This window comes from Carassius carassius, chromosome 28 (assembly GCF_963082965.1).
Source record: "Carassius carassius chromosome 28, fCarCar2.1, whole genome shotgun sequence".
NCBI classification, from domain to species: domain Eukaryota; kingdom Metazoa; phylum Chordata; class Actinopteri; order Cypriniformes; family Cyprinidae; genus Carassius; species Carassius carassius.
Window position 1 is genome coordinate 2,998,289 of NC_081782.1, and position 20,422 is coordinate 3,018,710.

The following is a 20,422-nucleotide window of genomic DNA, read 5'->3' on the forward strand; positions in this document are numbered from 1 at the left end:
AATTAAAAAAATAATTTTTTAAATCACACACACACATACATATATATTTATAATTATGAATTTAATTGTTTTAATAGTCTGGCATAGTTTTTTTCTCAAAGTATTTAAATTAATAAAAAAAGATAGAATATGTATGATTTTTTTTATAAATTTAATTTTGTATACATTACATTTTTAATATTTAATTTATTTACCCTCCAAATTCCCTCAAAGTTGAACCAAAATAAAAAATTTAAGGCCCTGTGAAATGCATTTATTTTTTCTCAAATTCGGTTTTATTTTTATTAAATTATGTGTTTTTCTGTTTACATTTTTCTGGATTCCATTTTAATGATTTAATTCAATTGTAATAAATCATTTTTAATAAATATCCCAATGTATTTTATATAAATTATTTCAGATATATCCACCAAATCAAAGTCACTGACATATAATCAACATGCATGAGGCAAACATAAAACAGGAAATTACATCACAAAAACGACCCCTTGACTTTACGTGGGCACAGAGCAATGGCTTCTTCTCCCACAGAGAAAAAAAGAAAGCATCAGGATTACGGTAATCGTTCAGCACAAAGGCACATAAAGCACCGCTGCATTACCATCTGGTATCCACCACAGTATTGTTTTGCGAGGGAGGTGGACGCTGATTCTAATTGAGTTACTGCTGACATTTTTCCATCACATCTCATGTGACATGGGAGGGTGGAGAGGTTCCTTATGATTCGGATGTTCTCCCACTGCTCTCAGCCGCTGTGGTTATGGAAGTTTGCTGTTCTGTGTCCTTGTCATTCCACAGGGACCCTGTGTGCAACCACACCATGACAATGTGTGTGTGTGTGTGTGTGCATTTACAGTTTCCTCCGGCAAAGAAAATCTAGAAATTAAACATTATTAAATGTGTATCTACAGTGTGTGAGTCACTACTCGTGTGTGTGTGTGTGTGTGTCAGAAGGATATCCACACTGGGCTTTCTCACGTTCTGTTTACAGCTGTAAATCATTCCAGACAATCACATTCGCTGACATTCAACCCCAAAAGCCCAGAGCGAAACAGAGAGAGAGATTCAGCCTTACTGGTACTGCTGCCATTAAAGTGGGCCGCAGGACGCTAATGTCTCCTTTGCTTCCCTTCTTTATCTTGGTGGACTATGAAGTAAAAATATGAAAAGGAAAAGTTTTAATTCATCTCAACACAGTTGCAAAAAAAAGAAACTCCCACAGCGCTGCACATTTTTTCCATTACGTACTGCTGTTGTTTCAGCATTTTCCACTGACAATATTTAATATTCAATGTGTGATTGTGACATCACTGTGTTGATCATGTTAGTGCCTTATTGTGACATCATACTGAAAAAAAGATTATTCTATTTTTTTTAATAATTGCTAAATTTCACAAATAATTACAAACACAATGTATGAAACATCACAAAGTCTCATGTCTCATTAAAAGACTGAAATTGTTGTATTATTCCTAAAAAAAAAAATTAATTATAATTATATATATGACAATGAAATGTAATGTATATATATATATATATATATATTTTTTTTTTTAATGTATTTATATATATATATATATATATATATATATATATATATATATATAGAGAGAGAGAGAGAGAGAGAGAGACTATATATTTATATAGTTGATAAATGTACAATAGAAAATACTCAATAAATCTGTAACTAAAATTGATTATATCAAATTATTATTTTATATTATTACTTTATTTTAATAGTTGTGTTTTATGTTTATGTTTTAGTGGTTTAGGTATGATATTTTATTATTTATTAGAATATTTAAATGAAAAAAAAGAAATATATTTAGTATAATAGATAACACACATATACATATATATATATATATATATATATATATATATATATATATATATATATATATATATATATATATATATATATATATATATATATATATACATATACATATATATGAGCACATAAGCTTGTGCATTTATTTATTTATGAAGAGAACAGAGACAGTGTATCACTTTTCATGTTCAACAGCACACCATAGTGTGGCCACTAAAAACAACTAAATATGCTAGGGCTGTGTAAAAAACACAATTATTTCTCGATTTTAATTCTAATCAGGGGAAGTCGTGGCCTAATGGTTAGAGAGTCGGACTCCCAATCGAAAGGTTGTGAGTTCGAGTCCTGGGCCGGCAGGAATTGTGGGTGGGGGGAGTGCATGTACAGTTCTCTCTCCACCCTCAATACCACAACTTAGGTGCCCTTGAGCAAGGCATCGAACCCCCAACTGCTCCCCGGGCGCCGCAGCATAAATGGCTGCCCACTGCTCCGGGTGTGTGCTCACAGTGTGTGTGTGTGTGTGTGTTCACTGCTCTGTGTGTGTGCATTTCGGATGGGTTAAATGCAGAGCACAAATTCTGAGTATGGGTCACCATACTTGGCTGAATGTCACTTCACTTCACTTTCACTTATAAACCAATATTGATTCCTAAAACCCAAGCGATTCTGTTTTCAGTTTATGAATGAACTGTACATATAGTGCGCCTCCTGCTTTGCAACTTTTTATATGAAACTGTCTCAGACTCAGAACATTTAATTAGGAAATTAAAGCAATAAATAGTATTTTGGAACTCTTTCATATGGTGAGATAGATCGCTGTACACACCTCAGATCAAGAGCCAAACTGGAGAGGACTTTCCCCCAACTGGACAGGGGTGGGAATATATTTAATATTATATATATATGTGGCAAGTAACATTTAAATAAAAATACATTTTTTGAGACTGGTATTTTCTTATAAAACATACTCCAACTATCTGTGTACAACTTTGAAAAATCTAAATATGAATAAAACTATGTGTTGTACCTGGTCTGCGAGTGTTTGTGGTGAAGAGTAGCCGATTCTGCAGCCGTGAGCCAAACACACCATCTCAGCGCTCAACTCCAACACATGAGCCAGAGGAAGGAAGCCAATATACGTGTCATCCTCACTGTAAAAACACACATCAGCTGTCTGTCAGGATTTACATTTAAAACAAGACCATTCTTGAGCAGCAAATCAGCATATTAGAATGATTTCTGAAGGATAATAATAAATATCATTTTAACATTCACATATTTTTAAATTTCACAGTATAACTGTATTTTTTACTGTATTTTTGATCAAATAAATCAAGATTTGGTGAGCAGAAAACATTTTAATAAGAAAAAAATTGTAAGAAAACATTAATTACCAATTGCAAACTTAAATTTACAGGAAGAGCATATTTACATCCAAATTGTAATTATTTATAGCAAAATGTATTTTTCTAGAAAATAGGGAAGTTTTTTATTATATTATGTTTTATATTTTAGTTGCATATTCACTGTATTTTCTTGCAGATTTCACAAGATTTGAAAAAACAACACACAAATGTCATGTATAAAATGTACATGACATATATAACATACAGTGCGTGGCAAAGAAACCCCACAGACCCATTATTGTCAAAGCATTTTTCTTTCTGTTTTTTTTTTAATGCATTGGGAAATCCATCTAGGAAACACTGATGAACATCCACAAACACATTGTGTATGTGTTGATGTGTTTCATACCCGAGGTTGGGAATCCTCTCGGCTATGCCAGTGATTCCAGCAATAATATTACTGTGAGAGATCATGACTCCTTTTGGCACGCCGGTGGAGCCGCTGGTGTACATGATCACAGCCACATCAGACGCACACGGAGGCCGTCTCTGCCTCGACGCTGCGGACACAAGCAGGCGGAAGTTACTAGAAACTATATAAAATAAAGAAACTACTGTAATAAGCGATTCAATTACAGTCACTAGCAATTCAATTTGAACCAATTATATTTAGTGAATGCTTCGCTGTGACAGAACAGTGCTTTGATCTCCGGAATACTTATGACATCATAGAGCAGTGCTTTGATCTCCTGAATACTTATGACATCATAATTAGAACAGTGCTTTGATCTCCTGAATACTTATGACATCATAGATAGAGCAGTGCTTTGATCTCATAGTTTCATTGTGACATCACAGAGCTTCGTGGCTTAGTTTACTTTCAAAAACTTTAAAATAAAAAATACATGGATAAGGACAAAATTGTAATTTCCCTGTTTTATTCAGAATGTACTAATTTTTTAATATATTAATACATCGCTCCCACACCCTTTGACAGAATATTTTTTTTGTTCTTTTTCATTTGTGATTCATTTTAAACCGAGCCAATTAAAATAATGAGAAATATGTAAATACACAACACAATTTTGAGTTTTCCAGCCCTGAAAAAACACATCATAATATTCAGTCAGATTTGTTTGCTTTTTGTTTTTTAATGCCATGCCAGCTTCAATTGCTATTTTCAAGGTGAAAACATACACGTAAAAAAAAATTTATTTATTAAACAAATTATTTAATTTATATTTTTATGTTTTAAATATAGAAATTAAAGGTATTTAAGACAGATATATTACGACCCAATAAAATAAGCCGATCTGTTTTCTTAAAGGAACAGTTCATTCAAAAATAAAACTTAAAATATTCTATTGAAAAAAAGGCGATGTTTTCTGTACAATAAAAGCATATTAAACTACTTTAAATTATACTTTTATGGTGGTTTTGTTGTGTTTGTTCAGTGTGCAGGAAGACCTGCATAAACTTTTATGGCTTGCAGATGAACAGTGTTATTTTAGTAATTTTAATATATATATATATATACACGAGTATATTTTAATATTTAGAATTAGATTTTTTATTATTATATTTCTATAAAAATTTAAGTTTTATTAATTTTGCAGAGCTTTTGTCATTTTAATTATTTTTAACAACATTTTAGTTTTAGTAAACAATAGCAATGACGTAAGTTAGCACGTCAATTAATGAAGACAAATGATGCTACTATTTGGCAAACACCCATAACATTGAAGATGAGGGGAGAACGGTTGTAAACTTTAATTTATAGTTGTTTGAAATACATTAATAAGACTATAAAAGTACAAATATTGTGTGCATGTGTGAATGAATAAATAAGATAAGAACAGGAAGTGGGCGCCGGATGTCAGCAGCAGAACAGAACGTTTTAGCTTTGAAAACCAAAGTGCCATTTAAGCCGTTCCAAGTTTTCAGAACCGTAAATGTGGAACATGGGAATTTGAAAGTGTACATTTGTGTGTTTCTAAGAATTAGCATTAACACGCTGACACAGAACAGAGCGAATGTCATGTCGAGCCGAAGGAGGAAGATCAGCTGGATGTCATGTGAAGTCTGTGGCAGTGTGAGAAAACGTGACCCGACACACACACACTATCCAGTGTGTAAATGACTACTACTACCAGCTGTTGAGGGTCAGTCCTGCTTCACAGAGAGCTACAACGGAGGAAGTAAATGGCAGAATGAAAGAGTCAGGGACACCCTCGACCCTGGCCTTAATTTGACACAGATGGAGGATTTCTCATTCACATGACCTGAAGTGACCTCATACACACACACACACACACACACACAAGTACCATTCTCAGGGTGGGCCCCCAGCCTCTTCACAGCCGCCATGCTGTGGACACTGATGCCTTGTGGGTATTCAGAGCCGCTCTTGAGTTTATCGTCCACAACGATGATTTGTCGTAATCTCGGCACCTCTAGCAAAATATTCTGTGTCAAGATACAAGCAGAAAAATATTAGCGTGTGTATTTAACTGATGCATTTCAAAACAAAATATAATATTCAGTAGGAAGGGCTTGGGTAATCCATTGGGATATGGTTGGATTATAGAACGTAGGCTGTGATATTATTGATTAGTATGGTTTTCCAGGCCCATTGGATTTAAAGGGTCAAGTTACACCATCTCTATCCTTTGCAAGCAATTCACACAGTAAATTATATATACACTGCTGGCCATATTACTAAGATTTTTTCATGTTTTTGAAAGAAGTCTATTATGCTAGAATGATTTCTGAAGGATCATGTGATACTGAAGACTGGAGTAATGATGCTGAAAATTCAACATTCCATCCCAGAAATAAATTACATTTTACAATATATTACAATATAAAACAGCTATTTTGAATTGTAAAAATATTTCACAATATATATATATTTTATTTTATTTTTGATCAAATAAACGTAGCCTTGGTGAGCAAAAGAGTCTTCTTTCAGAAACATAAAAACGTAATTGTTCCAAACGTAACGCTTTCAAACTTTGGCGTATATTTTCAGTTATATTAGATGATAGATAGGCCTAGATCTTTTGTTAGTCATATTAGATATAATGTTTTAAATATTATGTTTCATTTGACTAAAACAAGTTTGATTACTACAGGAGTCTGGTTTTAGAGTGTTTGATCACCTTGAGTTTGGTTTCCAGAAGTTCTTTGCTGGTGATGATGTGAGAAACTTCAGCTTCATTGAGTCCATGAGCAATAGCAGGACCACCCAGAGTAGAGTAAAGAGTGACCACTGTAAAACACACATACATCTCTAGAAGTCTTATAAATAGCAGAGTAGTATATATAAAAACACAGTATATATAGTGTGTATATATTATATATATATATATATATATAGGAATAAACATGGACACATACAATACATAATAAATTCAAAGACTCAAACATTTTTCTTTTCTGTTCACGGAGGCTGTTGTGTAACAGTGTCAGTTATCTGTAGTAACAGCACGCATGGCTGTGAAAAGTTCAGAACGAGGGCAAACAAGCACAACCAAGAACACACACACACACACACACAAAATACACAACTCTAATCATGCACTCATGAATAAACATACACACTACACACACAGTTTTGCACATGACTGACAAACACATATGAAACAATCCATGTGCCTTCACTTTCTCGCTCATACAAACCCAAACACACACACGCGGCTGCACTGAGAACACAGGGGGTCGGCGACTGCAATTTGTGACATCATCAGTCTGCGTCACTGCCTGAGGGCATGACACTTCAGCCGTGAGACACAAACAGAGAGAAAATCGCCACGGAAACATCAACACACACACATGATGATGAGCTTAAATGTGTATGTGTGAGAGCACATGCACACACACATCGTACATAAACATTAACATAACCACGTGGCAAAATGCATGTTTGCAACACATAACATATGAACACAGCCACTCTCTCTAACACACACACACACACACACACACACTTAGGCATGATGACAACTAGTACGTGAGCATCTGATGTTGACAAACACCAGAGTGCAGAAGTCAGCCAAAGAGACACAGACGTCTGTGTGTGTGTGTGTGTGTGTGTGTGTGTGTTCTTGTTTTTGTGACATATCACATCAGAAGACTAGAAAAAGACATTATTAGAAAACGAGAAATTATTAGAAAAAGACATTTTCTTAATTATAATATTCTTTTAGGGTGAAATGTGACCCAGGCTGAGATAAATCACGTCGCTACCAGAAACTTCAGAGGAGGATTAGAGAAAAAGAGGAGGAGAGAGAGGATGAGGATGAGGAGGGCGTTTATATAACAGAAGTGCAATGAGGACAATCTGACCTCCATACAGAACACACACAAACCTCTGTATCAGCCCCCTGTGTGCCATAAACACACAGATATGGAACAAATCTGGCTGCAGTTTTGCACAAGCATGAGGGTGAGAGATTTTCCCTTTGCATGCGTTTCTGTTCAAGAACAACAGTGTCACAGATCTTCTCCCTTCCACGTTGCATTTTATACAGGCCTGTAAATGTACAAGCTTGTAAATGTAAAGCTTAGAAATATTAGAAAACGCCAACTCGCTTTCACAATGTTTGGGTGTTATATTGGTTGCCCTAAGAGGTTTTAAACCTATAATCCACCTGAAAATGAAAATGTTGTCATGATCTCCCCCTCATGTGTGCATGTGTGTGACTCACATGGGAAGCTGTACATGAAACAGGCCTGTGCTGCTATGATCCACTCCGCTCTCGTCTCACAGAAGATGGCAATGTTTTTCAGAGGTTTCTGTCCTAGAGCACCCAAACCGCTGCCGAAAGCTCTCACTTCTTTATACACCTGATCATACGACAACCAGCGATACTGTCCCAAAATCACCTAGAGAAACACACAGGGTTTGAAACAGTTTGTGTTCTGTTAAGCTGCTCTTCAAAGAAAAGAAAACATCAACAGTTCAGTGTTTTCGATCAACTTTTTTCTTTCCCTGTATCAGACTTTACAGTTTTATAGATCTACAGCTCCTCCTGTTGGTTCATTAAACAGTCACAATTCATTTTCTACAATTTTGAACCATTAATTTTTAAATAGCAAAAGAAAATCATTTTTATATGATATGAGAAAGATTAATATACCATGTAGAAATAATTAAAAAAGGAAAATAATAATAATAATTATTATTATTACTGAAGATATTTTTATTATTTGTAATACTATTACTTATATGCTCTCCTTTATATACAAGAATATATTTGTAGTTTGCTATTATAATATATATATATATATATATATATATATATATATATATATATATATATATATATATATATACACACACACACACACACACACACACGCACACACTTCATTTTAAGTTGAATATTACATAAATATATTTTTGTACTGAAAAGTACACTTAAAAATTTGCAAATAAAATCTTTTTACATGATACGGAAAAGATTAATGTACTATGTGGACATACGTAAAATTTTACAAATGTAAAGTATTATTACTGAGGATAGAATTATTATTTTTAACACTATAATTTTCTATATTTATTTTTATTATATTATTATCTCTTGTATCATACTGCTGTCTGTCATTGACTCACTGTGCAATAAAAAAAATTATCTTGAATCTTAACTCGACAGCCCACTTTAATCATATACCAACATTTCTAGACTATTATATATATCTGTTCAGTATTCAGACAATTTTTACTTTTTACAAAGATTATCCAGTCATTTACGTGCAACAATCTTAAAGGAACACTCCACCGTTTTTTGAAATAGGGCTTATTCACATTATTTCCTACATTTAGATAGGTGGGCAAATGCATTTTTGTGTCAGTGCATGCATTGTTTTAGTTTGAATGGGTCGGCGTTAGCTTAGCTTAGCACAATGAATGGAATCCTTTGTTGCCAGCTAGCATGGCCTGAGTAAAAGTGATAAAAAAAAATAAAAAAACCCCCACCTAATTACTTCTTGTGGTCTGCGTATTCACAACGAGGACAAATAGCGATCCAGATTAACACTAGGCGATTTCCTAGGCAGATATTGACTTGGGACTATATTATGGGGAAGCACAGGCGAAGCACTGCTACTTCGGTGCAGAGATATCACGCAACACATGAAATCCCACGAATTCCGTCAACATAGCGGCGTGCAACGCGTCAAAAAAAAAACAGAAGAAGAAGAACATATCGGCATGACCTGCACCGAGTGTCTTCGCTTTTGGATGATTTATTTTGAGAAGTTACAGCGAACATGGTTATTACCTGCATAGCAAAAGGTTGTGAGAACAAGCAAAGGACATACACGAATGTAATGTTTCACAGAATTCCACCTAATGTGGAACTGAGAAATAAATGGCTAGCAGCTCTGGAGATCTGTAGTTCAACGCCTCTCAACAAAATAAAGCAGTATCATGTTTGCGAAGAACATTTTGCACCAGAGGACTACTTTGAAAACACAGGAAGAACAAAGTGCACATGTAAGTTGTCTTTTATTTCTCTTCCTATATAACCTATATTGCCTGTGAAAACATCAACTCTATGTGAATACAGCTATAATATGGGTCGATCTATACATGCGTCATGATTAAAATAATCACTTACTCTGTGGACAGCTGTCCATTTGGTTCATTCGTGGTGGGGCGTTTTTTCCAGTTCACTTTGTCACACCGGAAAAAAATCGAGTACTGCAGAATGGATCAGCGCCGTGAAATCCTCTGTAGATGTGACACAACTTCGGGCACGCTCATCTTGATCTGACGTGTTGAGCCCGGTCATCAATGGCAAAAACATGTCCCACTCTCTACAGCATAGACACTCTATTTCCGTCGGCATAGATTGGCATATTCCCCCACATTCACACCACCAGTTCATGTTTGCTCTCATCACGAGCGATCCTCCTCCTGTCGTTCTATTTCCAAAGCACGCAGCTCGTCTTCTGTAAACTCTGGTTCAAATAGGTATGGTTCTGGTTCTTGACTGTCTGAGAAGTCACCCTCTTCGTCTCTCTCAAAATCAGCCATGTTCATCGCCATTCGTGTACTGTAAGGAAAATAGCCAGGCAGCTACTATTCACGCCGGTATGTTGACGGAATTCGTGGGATTTCATGTGTTGCGTGATATCTCTGCACCGAAGTAGCAGTGCTTTGCCTGTGCTTCCCCATAATATAGTCCCAAGTCAATATCTGCCTAGCAAATCGCCTAGTGTTAATCTGGATCGCTATTTGTGCTCGTTGTGAATACGCAGGCCACAAAAAGTAATTAGGTGGGTTTTTTAATTTTTTTTAATCACTTTTACTCAGGCCATGCTAGCTGGCAACAAAGGATTCCATTCATTGTGCTAAGCTAAGCTAACGCCGACCCAGTCAAACTAAAACAATGCATGCACTGACGCAAAAATGCATTTGCCCACCTATCTAAATGTAGGAAATAATGTGAATAAGCCCTATTTCAAAAAACGGTGGAGTGTTCCTTTAAAGGTACAGACATAAAAGCAGTTTCTTAAAAAAATAAAAAATAAAAAAAAGTTTTAAAATTGTGCATTCAGGATAAAAATACAATTGTGCAGAAATGTATGCAGTGGGGTGAGATTTGTGTTTCAGATGTTGCTGTTGAGTATTCAAACGCAGTAGCACCAGGATCATGTAAGAATGAAGTACTTTCTTAAACAAGCACAAAATCAACACAGCAAGCAGAAACAAACACCCAGCAGTTGTCTGGGAAGCACAATCAAGCCCTTCCTTCTCTTGTTGCACAACAGCAGCAGTGGCACATGTTTGGCAGCTTTAGTTGAGTAATCAAAAAGCGATCATTCACATGCTGCAGGTCAGTTTGTTACAAGGGTCATGACATGCAAAACAAGATTTTCTCTGACCTTTGGAGTTTGATGTATTACGTAGACAAATTCCCACAAAAACACAAAACAAATCTCCATTACTAGTCCACTCAAACATGTATTAAAACTAATCTGCAAAAACAAAAATAATGTTTTCATGATTTGTCCAATATTTAAATACAGTATATGTTCATTGTAATTGGTTCAATATTTGAATATACGTTTCCTATAATTTGTTTAATATTTGAATATATGTTTGAATATTTAAATACACACTATTGGCCAAACGTTTTTTGCAAGAATTTTAATTTGTTCACTAATGTCGCATTTACTTGGATGCCTTAAATTCACCAAAAGAGACAGTAAAGAAATGTATAGTTTAGTTACAGCACATCAGCATATTAGGATGATTTCTGAAGGATCATGTGGCACTGAAGACTCACATCATGGGAATAAGTTATATTTTATAATATATTCAACTAGAAAACAGTTATTTTAATTGTAATAATATTTCACAATATTACTGTTTTTATTGTACTTTTGATCAAATAAATGCAGCCTTGGTGAGCAGAAGAAACTTAATAAAGAAAACATAAATAAAAAAACATAATTCAGGGGTTGAAGCAAAAAAAAATCCTGAGCCTGAACTTTTTTCCGGGGGTGGGGCGGGGCAGCACATGCAAAGCATGCAATGACTGTGACAACTTTAACATTTGAAAGGATACTATGGCAAAGTTATTGCTTTTCTTTATTCAAACTGATTTTCTTTTTCATTAATATATGATTGACCTGAAGAATGAAAGCTGTATCATACACTTGGAAAATTATGAGCTATATCATCGCTTATCGACACTAGGTATGTGACAGTACACTTAGCTAATGAGATGAGACAAAGTACAGATACTTGGTTCACTAGAATGTGACTATTTTAATATGGTTTTTAAGAAGTTTTCAATAAAATGTTTGTCTTTTTATTACAAAAAGTAAAACAATGCAGTTGTATTTAGAAATATTTTAACTAATCTAGGGCTGTAACTAATTAATCTTTTGGGTAACACAAACAGACTTAAGTGAAAACCAGGCTTTAGTATGACTATTTATATGTATATAAACTAACAATGAGGCAATAATAATTGGCTCAAATAAAACATCAAAACCAAGAAATTACAAGATTGTATTGAACAACACTGTTAAAATACATAATGTAATATGTAATATATATAACATTAACATAACTTAAGTACATTATGTATTAAGCCAAAAACCAGCATAGGGCGCCAACGGCCTGGTGAGGTTTCACTTGATTAAACAATGTTTAAATCCATTACATTTTCATATTTGGCCACATGCAGAAACATTTATTTTGAAATCGCGATGTACAATACAATGGCATATTTAGACATAGGTTGATAAATCTGTGTTTGCAAATGTTTATAAATGATTTATGTTACAAATCTAATGAGATAATGCACATATCCAGATTACGTTAAGCAAATAAAATTCACAGCGTATACAGAGGAAGAGTTTAGCCCCTTTCACACATACAGTCTTTACTGGTAAATTACTGGTAAAGTTACCATTAATAGATCATGTGTGAACAGGACCTTTTTAGAAATCCCGGTAAATATGTTTTTGCAATCATATCATTCTTATGGAGATGACATGATTACTCTGAGCTGTTCACAAAGCTCCGCTGTTTTATAATGAGCTTTTCATTGTAAATACGCGCTAGATGGGTATATTTGACCATTTCGCCTCACAGCTTTTTGTCGCGTTTCTCCATTCATCAGGGCTGCGACTCTGCAATTGAATACTATTATGCGCGTCTCGTGTTTATAAAAGCAAAAGATTCTGGCTGGCTACTAATGTTAGTTAATGCCATACCATTGGTAGGCGAACGCATGGACTTAAAAGTGATATCAATCAACAAGATTTTTTTTTTTTAATGTAGGATTAAACGCTTGTGATGATGGTCCAGGTAAATGACATCATCACTAGAGTGCCAACCTAAATTTTATTATAAATATATCCGGCGGTGTGTTTAGAACATGAGATAAGAAAAGCACAAATAAATAGAGAAAGTGTAGTGGCTGTCTTTTTCGACATAGAGAAAGCTTATGACATGATGTGGAAAGAAGGGTTGTTAATTAAACTGTATAAGTTGGGTATCAAAGGTCAAATGTTTAGATGGATCAAGGATTTTTTATCAGACAGAACACTAAAAGTGAGAATAGGAAACAGTTATTCAGAAAAATTCACAATTGAAAATGGTACTCCACAAGGAAGTATAATAAGTCCTTTATTATTTTCCATTATGATAAATGATGTGTTTGAAGATTTGGATAATGGGCTGGGCCTCTCACTCTTCGCTGATGATGGGGCAATCTGGAAAAGGGGAAGGAATATTGATTTTATTGTGAAAAAATTACAGGAGGCTATTACAATAGTTGAAGAATGGTCATATAAATGGGGTTTTAAATTCTCAGTTGATAAAACTAAAATAATGTTGTTTACAAGGAAGAAAGTGGGAAGTGAGGTGAAACTAAAATTATATAATCAAGAACTGGAAAGAGTAAAATATTTTAAGTTTTTGGGGATATGGTTTGATGAAAGAGTTACGTGGGCGGTGCATATTCAGAATATAATAAATAAATGTAAGAAAATAATAAATACAAAGAGATGTTTAGTTGGTAGTGAGTGGGGAGCAGATAGGATGGCATTAAAGGCCATGTATAATGGATTGATTAGATCTGTGTTAGATTATGGGTGTGTGGTTTATGGATCAGCTGCAGAAACATCTCTTAAAAAGTTAGATAATATACAGAATCAGGTATTTAGACTATGTACAGGAGCTATAAAAACTACTCCAATTACAGCGCTACAGGTGGAAATGGGGGAAATGTCTTTGGAAATGAGAAGGGTACAGCTATCATTGAATTACTGGGTTAATTTACAAGGCCATAGTCAAGAGCATCCTACACTAGACATGTTAAAGCCATGTTGGGAGAAAGAGAGGAGGAAAACTAAAAGTTTTGGATGGACTGTGATACAGAAAGCCACAGAACTTAAAATTAATCAATTAAATGTTAGTCCTACTGTTCCATTACCAGTAATAAAACCTTGGGTACTTCCAGATGCTATAGTTGATTTTACATTGTTAGAACAGAGAAACAAGGGTGAGGAATGTAATTCATATAATGTACAGACATATATTAATGAGTACTACAGTTATGTTCAGATATACACAGATGCATCAAAGAGTTCAGACAACAAGATAGGAGTAGCATTTACTGTCCCAGAGTTTCATTTATCAATAAGGAAAAGGATCAGTGATGAGCTATCTGTTTATACAGGGGAAATGGTTGCATTATTATTAGCAATACAGTGGATAGAAGAAATAAGACCTGTGAAATCAGTTATATGTTCAGACTCATGTTCATCATTGGCTAGTTTACAATACAGTCATTCAGAAAGTAGACCAGATATTTTAATGGAGATAATGCAAGCAATATACAGAATTCAAATGATGGGGATTACAGTAGTATTTTTGTGGGTGCCTGCACATGTTGGTGTCCAAGGAAATGAAATTGCAGATAAAGAAGCAAAAGAAGCAGTTAAAAACAATGACATTAATTTAATTGTTAATTTAAGTAAGAATGAAATAAAGAGTATTATCAAGAAGAGACTAAAGGAAAGGTGGCAAAAACAGTGGGGCAAGGAGAAAAAAGGTCGGTGGTTCTATAGAATTCAAAGGAAAGTGGGAGAGATGAGAATTGCAGGGAAAAACAGGAGAGAAGAAATTGTAATATCAAGGATGAGATTTGGACACACAAGATTAAATAGTACACTTTATAAAATGGGTAAACATGATACGGGAAGATGTGATTATTGTGGGCAAGAGGAAACAGTAGAACATGTTTTAATGCATTGTCAGAAATATGAGAATGAAAGAAGGTTGTTAATTCATAATTTAAAAAAAATAAAAATGCAATTTATACCAAAGTATATTCTGCAAAATAACAAGCGAAATGAGTGTTATAATTTTATTCTTCAGTTTCTTGTGGAATCTAATCTGTGGGAGAGAATTAAAAAAAAAAAAAAAAAGGCATCTTGATCCACACTCCATACCAGTTGGTGGCGGAAATACACCATTGTGCTCTGTGTCAACCGCCAATAATATCCAAGAAGAAGAAGAAGAAGAAGAAGAAGAGTAAAGGAGGTTGCATCCTGTGAATTCTGTGCCAATGTAAGAACTTGTCTGAGGTGAGACATGCCGATTATTATGTGGATGTACCACTAGGCATTGTTTAGTGCCAGTTTTTGCTGCTCACAGCATTTTGTTTTTGATTTTTTTAGCACCAGTGAATGTTGCATTAAGTGTTTTGTTTTTTTTGTTTTGTTTCTTTGTTTATTTTTGTGCACCACATGGACTGCTTCTTGAAAATGCAGCTTCTAAAATAAATCACAACTGGCATTTTGAAAATCACTCCCGTGTACTGAGCCTTCCTAACTTCTCCCAGGCCTTTCGGCTTTTCTCTACATGACAACGCTGCACGCCTGAAATCCGGCACGGTGCCGGAGAACTTTAAGCCCTGATAATTATTCAAAATTTTTGTCCAGTTGTGCCCAAATGTAGCATAGTGCATATTTAATCTTTGTGTCTAGCTGTTTCTAAATGATTTTTCAAAGGTATCTTTGCATCTTAACTGTTTTCAATGACTGAAACACGTTCATGAGAACTAAACTATTGCTTTGGTAAAGCTTTAACTATCAACGTAAGTGGACATCAGGGAAAAAAGAAATTACAAAAGTGCGGTTTCTTTAATACAGCCTGAGACAGTTTTGGGGCCCTATTTTAACGAACTAAACGCAAATAGTAAAGCGCATGGCGCAGGTGCACTCAGGGCGTGTTCAAATCCACTTTTGCTATTTTAACGATGGAAAAACGGTTGGTGTGCCCGGGCGCATGGTCTAAATGGGTTGTCCCTATTCTCTTAATGAATAATCGGTGTTTTTTGGGCGTAATGTGGAATAAACCAAACAGAGTCTCATCTTCCATTCCCTTTAAGAGCCAGTTGTGCTCGTGCCATGACGGATTTGCTATTTACACGGTGGAATTTATATTTATATATATATATAGATTAGCCTACAAAAAAAATATTTTGCATTGCAATCCTTTAATTTTTAATATTTGGCATGTTTGTGTGCTGCTGTGTGTCCCTGTGTTTAATAAGCAGAGTGTACGCTTTTTAAATAACAAAGAAAAAACATTGCGCCATACTTTAGACCAGGTTTGAGCTGGTCTATGGCGCAGCCTATTTACAGCTCCTTAAAATAGCAATGCGCCTGAACAAACCTCGTTGTTAGACCAGCACGCCCATGGGTGCACAAATGGGTGCAAATGCATTTGCTAATTAAACGACGTGACGCTGGACGGGGAAATGCGAACGCCGTCGGACTGAAACTAGCAAACACACTTGCGCTGCGCCTTGCGTTACATTGTGCCGGGTGTATGATAGGGCCCTTGAAGGGCTTACAGGGACTAGCAGAAGATACGCACCTTCTTGAAGACTCTTCCATCTTCCTGAGTTTCATCTTCCTCACTCAGCAGATCTCTGGTTCCCAGACAGTCGAAGTGAGGAAAGCGGCATACGGACGATTCAAACACCCGGTCGAGTGTGTTCAGCCCGGGCTGTAGGCATGTGGCCAGCACCCTCAGCGCTCCGATGTCCCGGTATGGTCCCGAAGGGTGTCCGCTCACAGAACTGGCCTTCATCCTCCGGGAGCACTCGGAGAACGACTGTGAGTCAGACGAGCTCAACAACAGGTACGGCAGGTAAGAGATGAGAGAGTACAGCCAAACCACTAGCCTGAATATGACGACCACTATTGGACTCACATCCTGCTTCAGCCTCATTCTGACTCATACGAAGAGCGAGGGGATGATAAACAATGTCACTTTCTCAACGGTTGTCCTGCAGTTTCCTTTCCAATGGCTCGGTGAAGCCTCTTATTCCTAAACAAGAAATGCAAGCAGTCAATCTTATGACGTTAAACACAAGATAATGCCAAACAGCATCAGAGCATTCCAGTAAAGATCATTAGATTGAAATTACACAATGTGGATCCTTTTGACCTCAATTATCTCAACAAAGAAGCCTGGAGCCATGAGAAGGGAATCGGATTAGAATGTGGTACAAATATCAATGTGTAACGTCTAATTCTCAGCCAAGATTTCAGATTAAATCCAAAGGTGGGTGAAAGGTGACATCAAACTAAGCATGTGTTTTTATGAGTGCCGTTCAGGGTTTTTATCATTAACTACATTAACATTTCCATTCCTTAAACATACTGAAATAAATTAAAACATATATATTTTTAATTTTAGCTAGTCGTCTAGTTTGCCAAAAATCTCTTCTTTCTTTGTTTTTGTTTTGTTTATTTTTTTTTAAATGAATGTACTATTTTTTTTATTTGATTATGTTTTTTTGGTAGCACTTTATATTAAGGATCAATTCTCACTATATTACTAGCATGTTGTTTTTAGTACTTATAAAGCACATACACTATTAATGCCTTATTCTACATGACCATATTTTAGATCTCTTAATTCTCCAGTACCTCATACCTAAACTTAACTACCTTACAAACTATTACCAAGCAGCTAATTAGGAGTTTACTGTCGAAAAAGTTAGTTAATAGTTATTCAATTTGAGAATTGGACCTTAAAATAAAGTAGGACCTGTTTTTCATTTAATATTTTGTATTTATAGAAAATGTTATAGTACTAAATAATATGTATAGTCTTACGATCCATTATTATGATACATTTATTAATGCGAAAAATAAAAGCTAAAATAAGCGGTGTTCCAAATTTGAGGTTGATATCACAAAAAAATGATGGGGATGATGTGGGTTTGTGTCACAGTTTAGAGCTGTCCATAGTCCTGAAGACATCCAGGTCCCTAAATTAATCCTATTAATTCTAATAACATGATTTTGACATGTTTGAATGGTAGGTGAGGGATAAAAGGATAAAAACATTGCATGGCTATTTTTCCTGCCCATATTGTGACATCACAGCCAACTATCCACAGCACTTTTTAAAACAAAGTCATGGCCATGATTACAAGCACTATTACATTAGAAATTTAAATTGAAAGGTGTTTTACCTCACTTTTCAACTCTGTACTTGACTATAGTGACATCACATTGATACACATTGTCAATTCCTATAAAAGATGCAATAAGATATAACTTATTTGATCATAAAAGGTGACTGTGTGTGACATCATAGGCACTGGCAAGGCAGTAGTCTAAAATATCACAGAAACAGTATGAACACTACAGTCAAAGAATCACCAGGTTTTGCAAATTCCCAGTAGATAAAATATGCAGAAGTAATGTCAAAGATATCATTCACACACACACAACACTTACTGAATAAGACCTCCAGAAGCTATTCCTGCAGATGTCATTTATTATTCACACTCATCAGTTTCTGTTATACCAAGTAAGTTCGTCTTTTCAAGCCACAAATATCACTTACAAATATGCACTTATAATCAGTTAAAAAATGGTGCTTTATGAAATGCCATACTTGACATTAGTGGCATGCGATATATGCCATCGGATCTTTAGCTTTATAGTGTTTTTTTTTTGCAGTTTTCAGCACTTGTATCTCCACTTTCCTTGTTTAGAAATCATGAAGAATAAAAGAAAACAATATGGGATTGGAATGAAATGAAGGCGAGTAAATTATGCCAAAATCTTGACGCCCTGGACCAATTTTCATCCTTTCTGTTTCTCAGTCTCATTCTTTTCTCGTGCATCGCTCCACCCGTCTTTTTCCAAGCACTGAGTGAGTCACAGCTGTCTTAGTTATCAGTGGAAATAAAGCTATTCAAAACTCAAGACTAAATGCTCTTAACTAACAGGGAAACATAAGGCAGTATTTTGGGTTTGAAACAACGTGTTCGGTATTTATGATAATAAATCTGAAATCGCTGCTATTCATTAGGGGGAATGTGGAGAGAGGCAAGATTTACCTTCTCCTTCCAATGAAAGAAACTTTGTTTGACACCACCAACACTCATATACTGTACACTGTTAAAAAAAAAGTTTCGTCAACTTAAGAATAAGGCAACTTATTGCAAGCGCTTTTTTGAGTAAACTTAACAATCGGGGACTAAAGTCCACCCAACTTATAAAAACTTAATATCACAAGTTGTCACAACATAAATAGTCATGTTAACCTCAAAAATATCAGAACAAAATATTTTTTGTTTACTGAACACAAGGCCTATAATCTATAAGCATACACAATTTTAAAGTGAAAAAAGTGAAAAGTGACATTCAGCCAAGTATGGTGACTTATACTCAGAATTCAAGCTCTACATTTAACCCATATACTGCATTATTTTTTTACAGTGTAGAATAGAAGAAGGGTTTGAGTGAGAGAGAGAGAGAGAGAGAGAGAGAGAGAGAGAGAGAATGAGAAGGTTTTGCCAATGTCATGTTCTGTAATGTATGTAACACTGAGCATATGTTTGCTTTACTTTGCGTCTTTATGCCCTATATGAGCATCTGCAGCTGTGCGTTTTCTGCAGTCAGTGTCTTACAGGAAGCGGGTGATTAAATTTTATTTTCATAAAGAAAATAAACCCAAATCCTGACAGAACACAATTTTTTTTTAAATATATTTTTAATTAATGTAATGAGAATTAAACATTGAATTTCAATTAAAGATGCATTATGAGCATAATAATAACTTGTTGAAATGCACATGGTTCTTGGTGGTAGTAGTGTTCAAATAATGTAACACTTTTTTCTTTTTCATGCAAAAATAAATCTTGGCTGAAAATGTACTCCATCCAAGACATAGATGAGTTTGTTTCTTCATCAGATGTGGGGAAATTTAGAATAACATCACTTGCTCACCAATGAACCCTCTGCAGGGAATGGGTGCCGTCAGAATGAAAATGTAACCTGGTCTGAATCAGGAAAGAAATATGCACAAATCAAGCACTGTTTAAGAGGACAAATGAAGAGTGGAAGAAGTGATTTTATGGATTATGGACACATATTTTCACCAGAAGTGATGGTTTAAACTTTAAAGTAAAAATGCCTAAAAGATGGACTTGTTTCTTACAAACATTAATCTTTTTGCTTACTGCAGTGGTGTGGATTACTTGTGGATTATTGTGATGTTTTTATCAGCTGTTTGGACTTTCATTCTGACGGCACCCATTCACTGCAGAGCATCTATTGATGACCAAGTGATGGAATGCTACATTTCTCCAAAACAAACTCATCTACTGTACATCTCAGATGGCCTGAGTAAATACTCAGTAGCAAATTTTCATTATTGAGTGAACTGTTCCTTTAA

The 20,422-nt window shown here is 35.1% G+C and overlaps 1 protein-coding gene across 2 annotated transcripts in view; it reads right to left on the reverse strand.

Moving 5' to 3' along the window:
* Positions 1-20,422, reverse strand: part of LOC132107713 (fatty acid CoA ligase Acsl3-like) — a 29,581-nt gene that overhangs the window by 8,146 nt on the left and 1,013 nt on the right. For both annotated transcript variants that reach the window (XM_059513869.1, XM_059513867.1), the window contains exons 2-8: positions 16,595-17,050; positions 7,890-8,067; positions 6,342-6,451; positions 5,508-5,646; positions 3,590-3,740; positions 2,862-2,985; positions 1,076-1,147 (exon numbers count right to left, since the gene is read on the reverse strand). In XM_059513869.1, coding sequence (XP_059369852.1) covers positions 1,076-1,147; positions 2,862-2,985; positions 3,590-3,740; positions 5,508-5,646; positions 6,342-6,451; positions 7,890-8,067; positions 16,595-16,951 — 1,131 coding nt within the window. In that variant the 5' untranslated portion in view covers positions 16,952-17,050. The remainder of the gene's footprint in view (positions 1-1,075; positions 1,148-2,861; positions 2,986-3,589; positions 3,741-5,507; positions 5,647-6,341; positions 6,452-7,889; positions 8,068-16,594; positions 17,051-20,422) is intronic.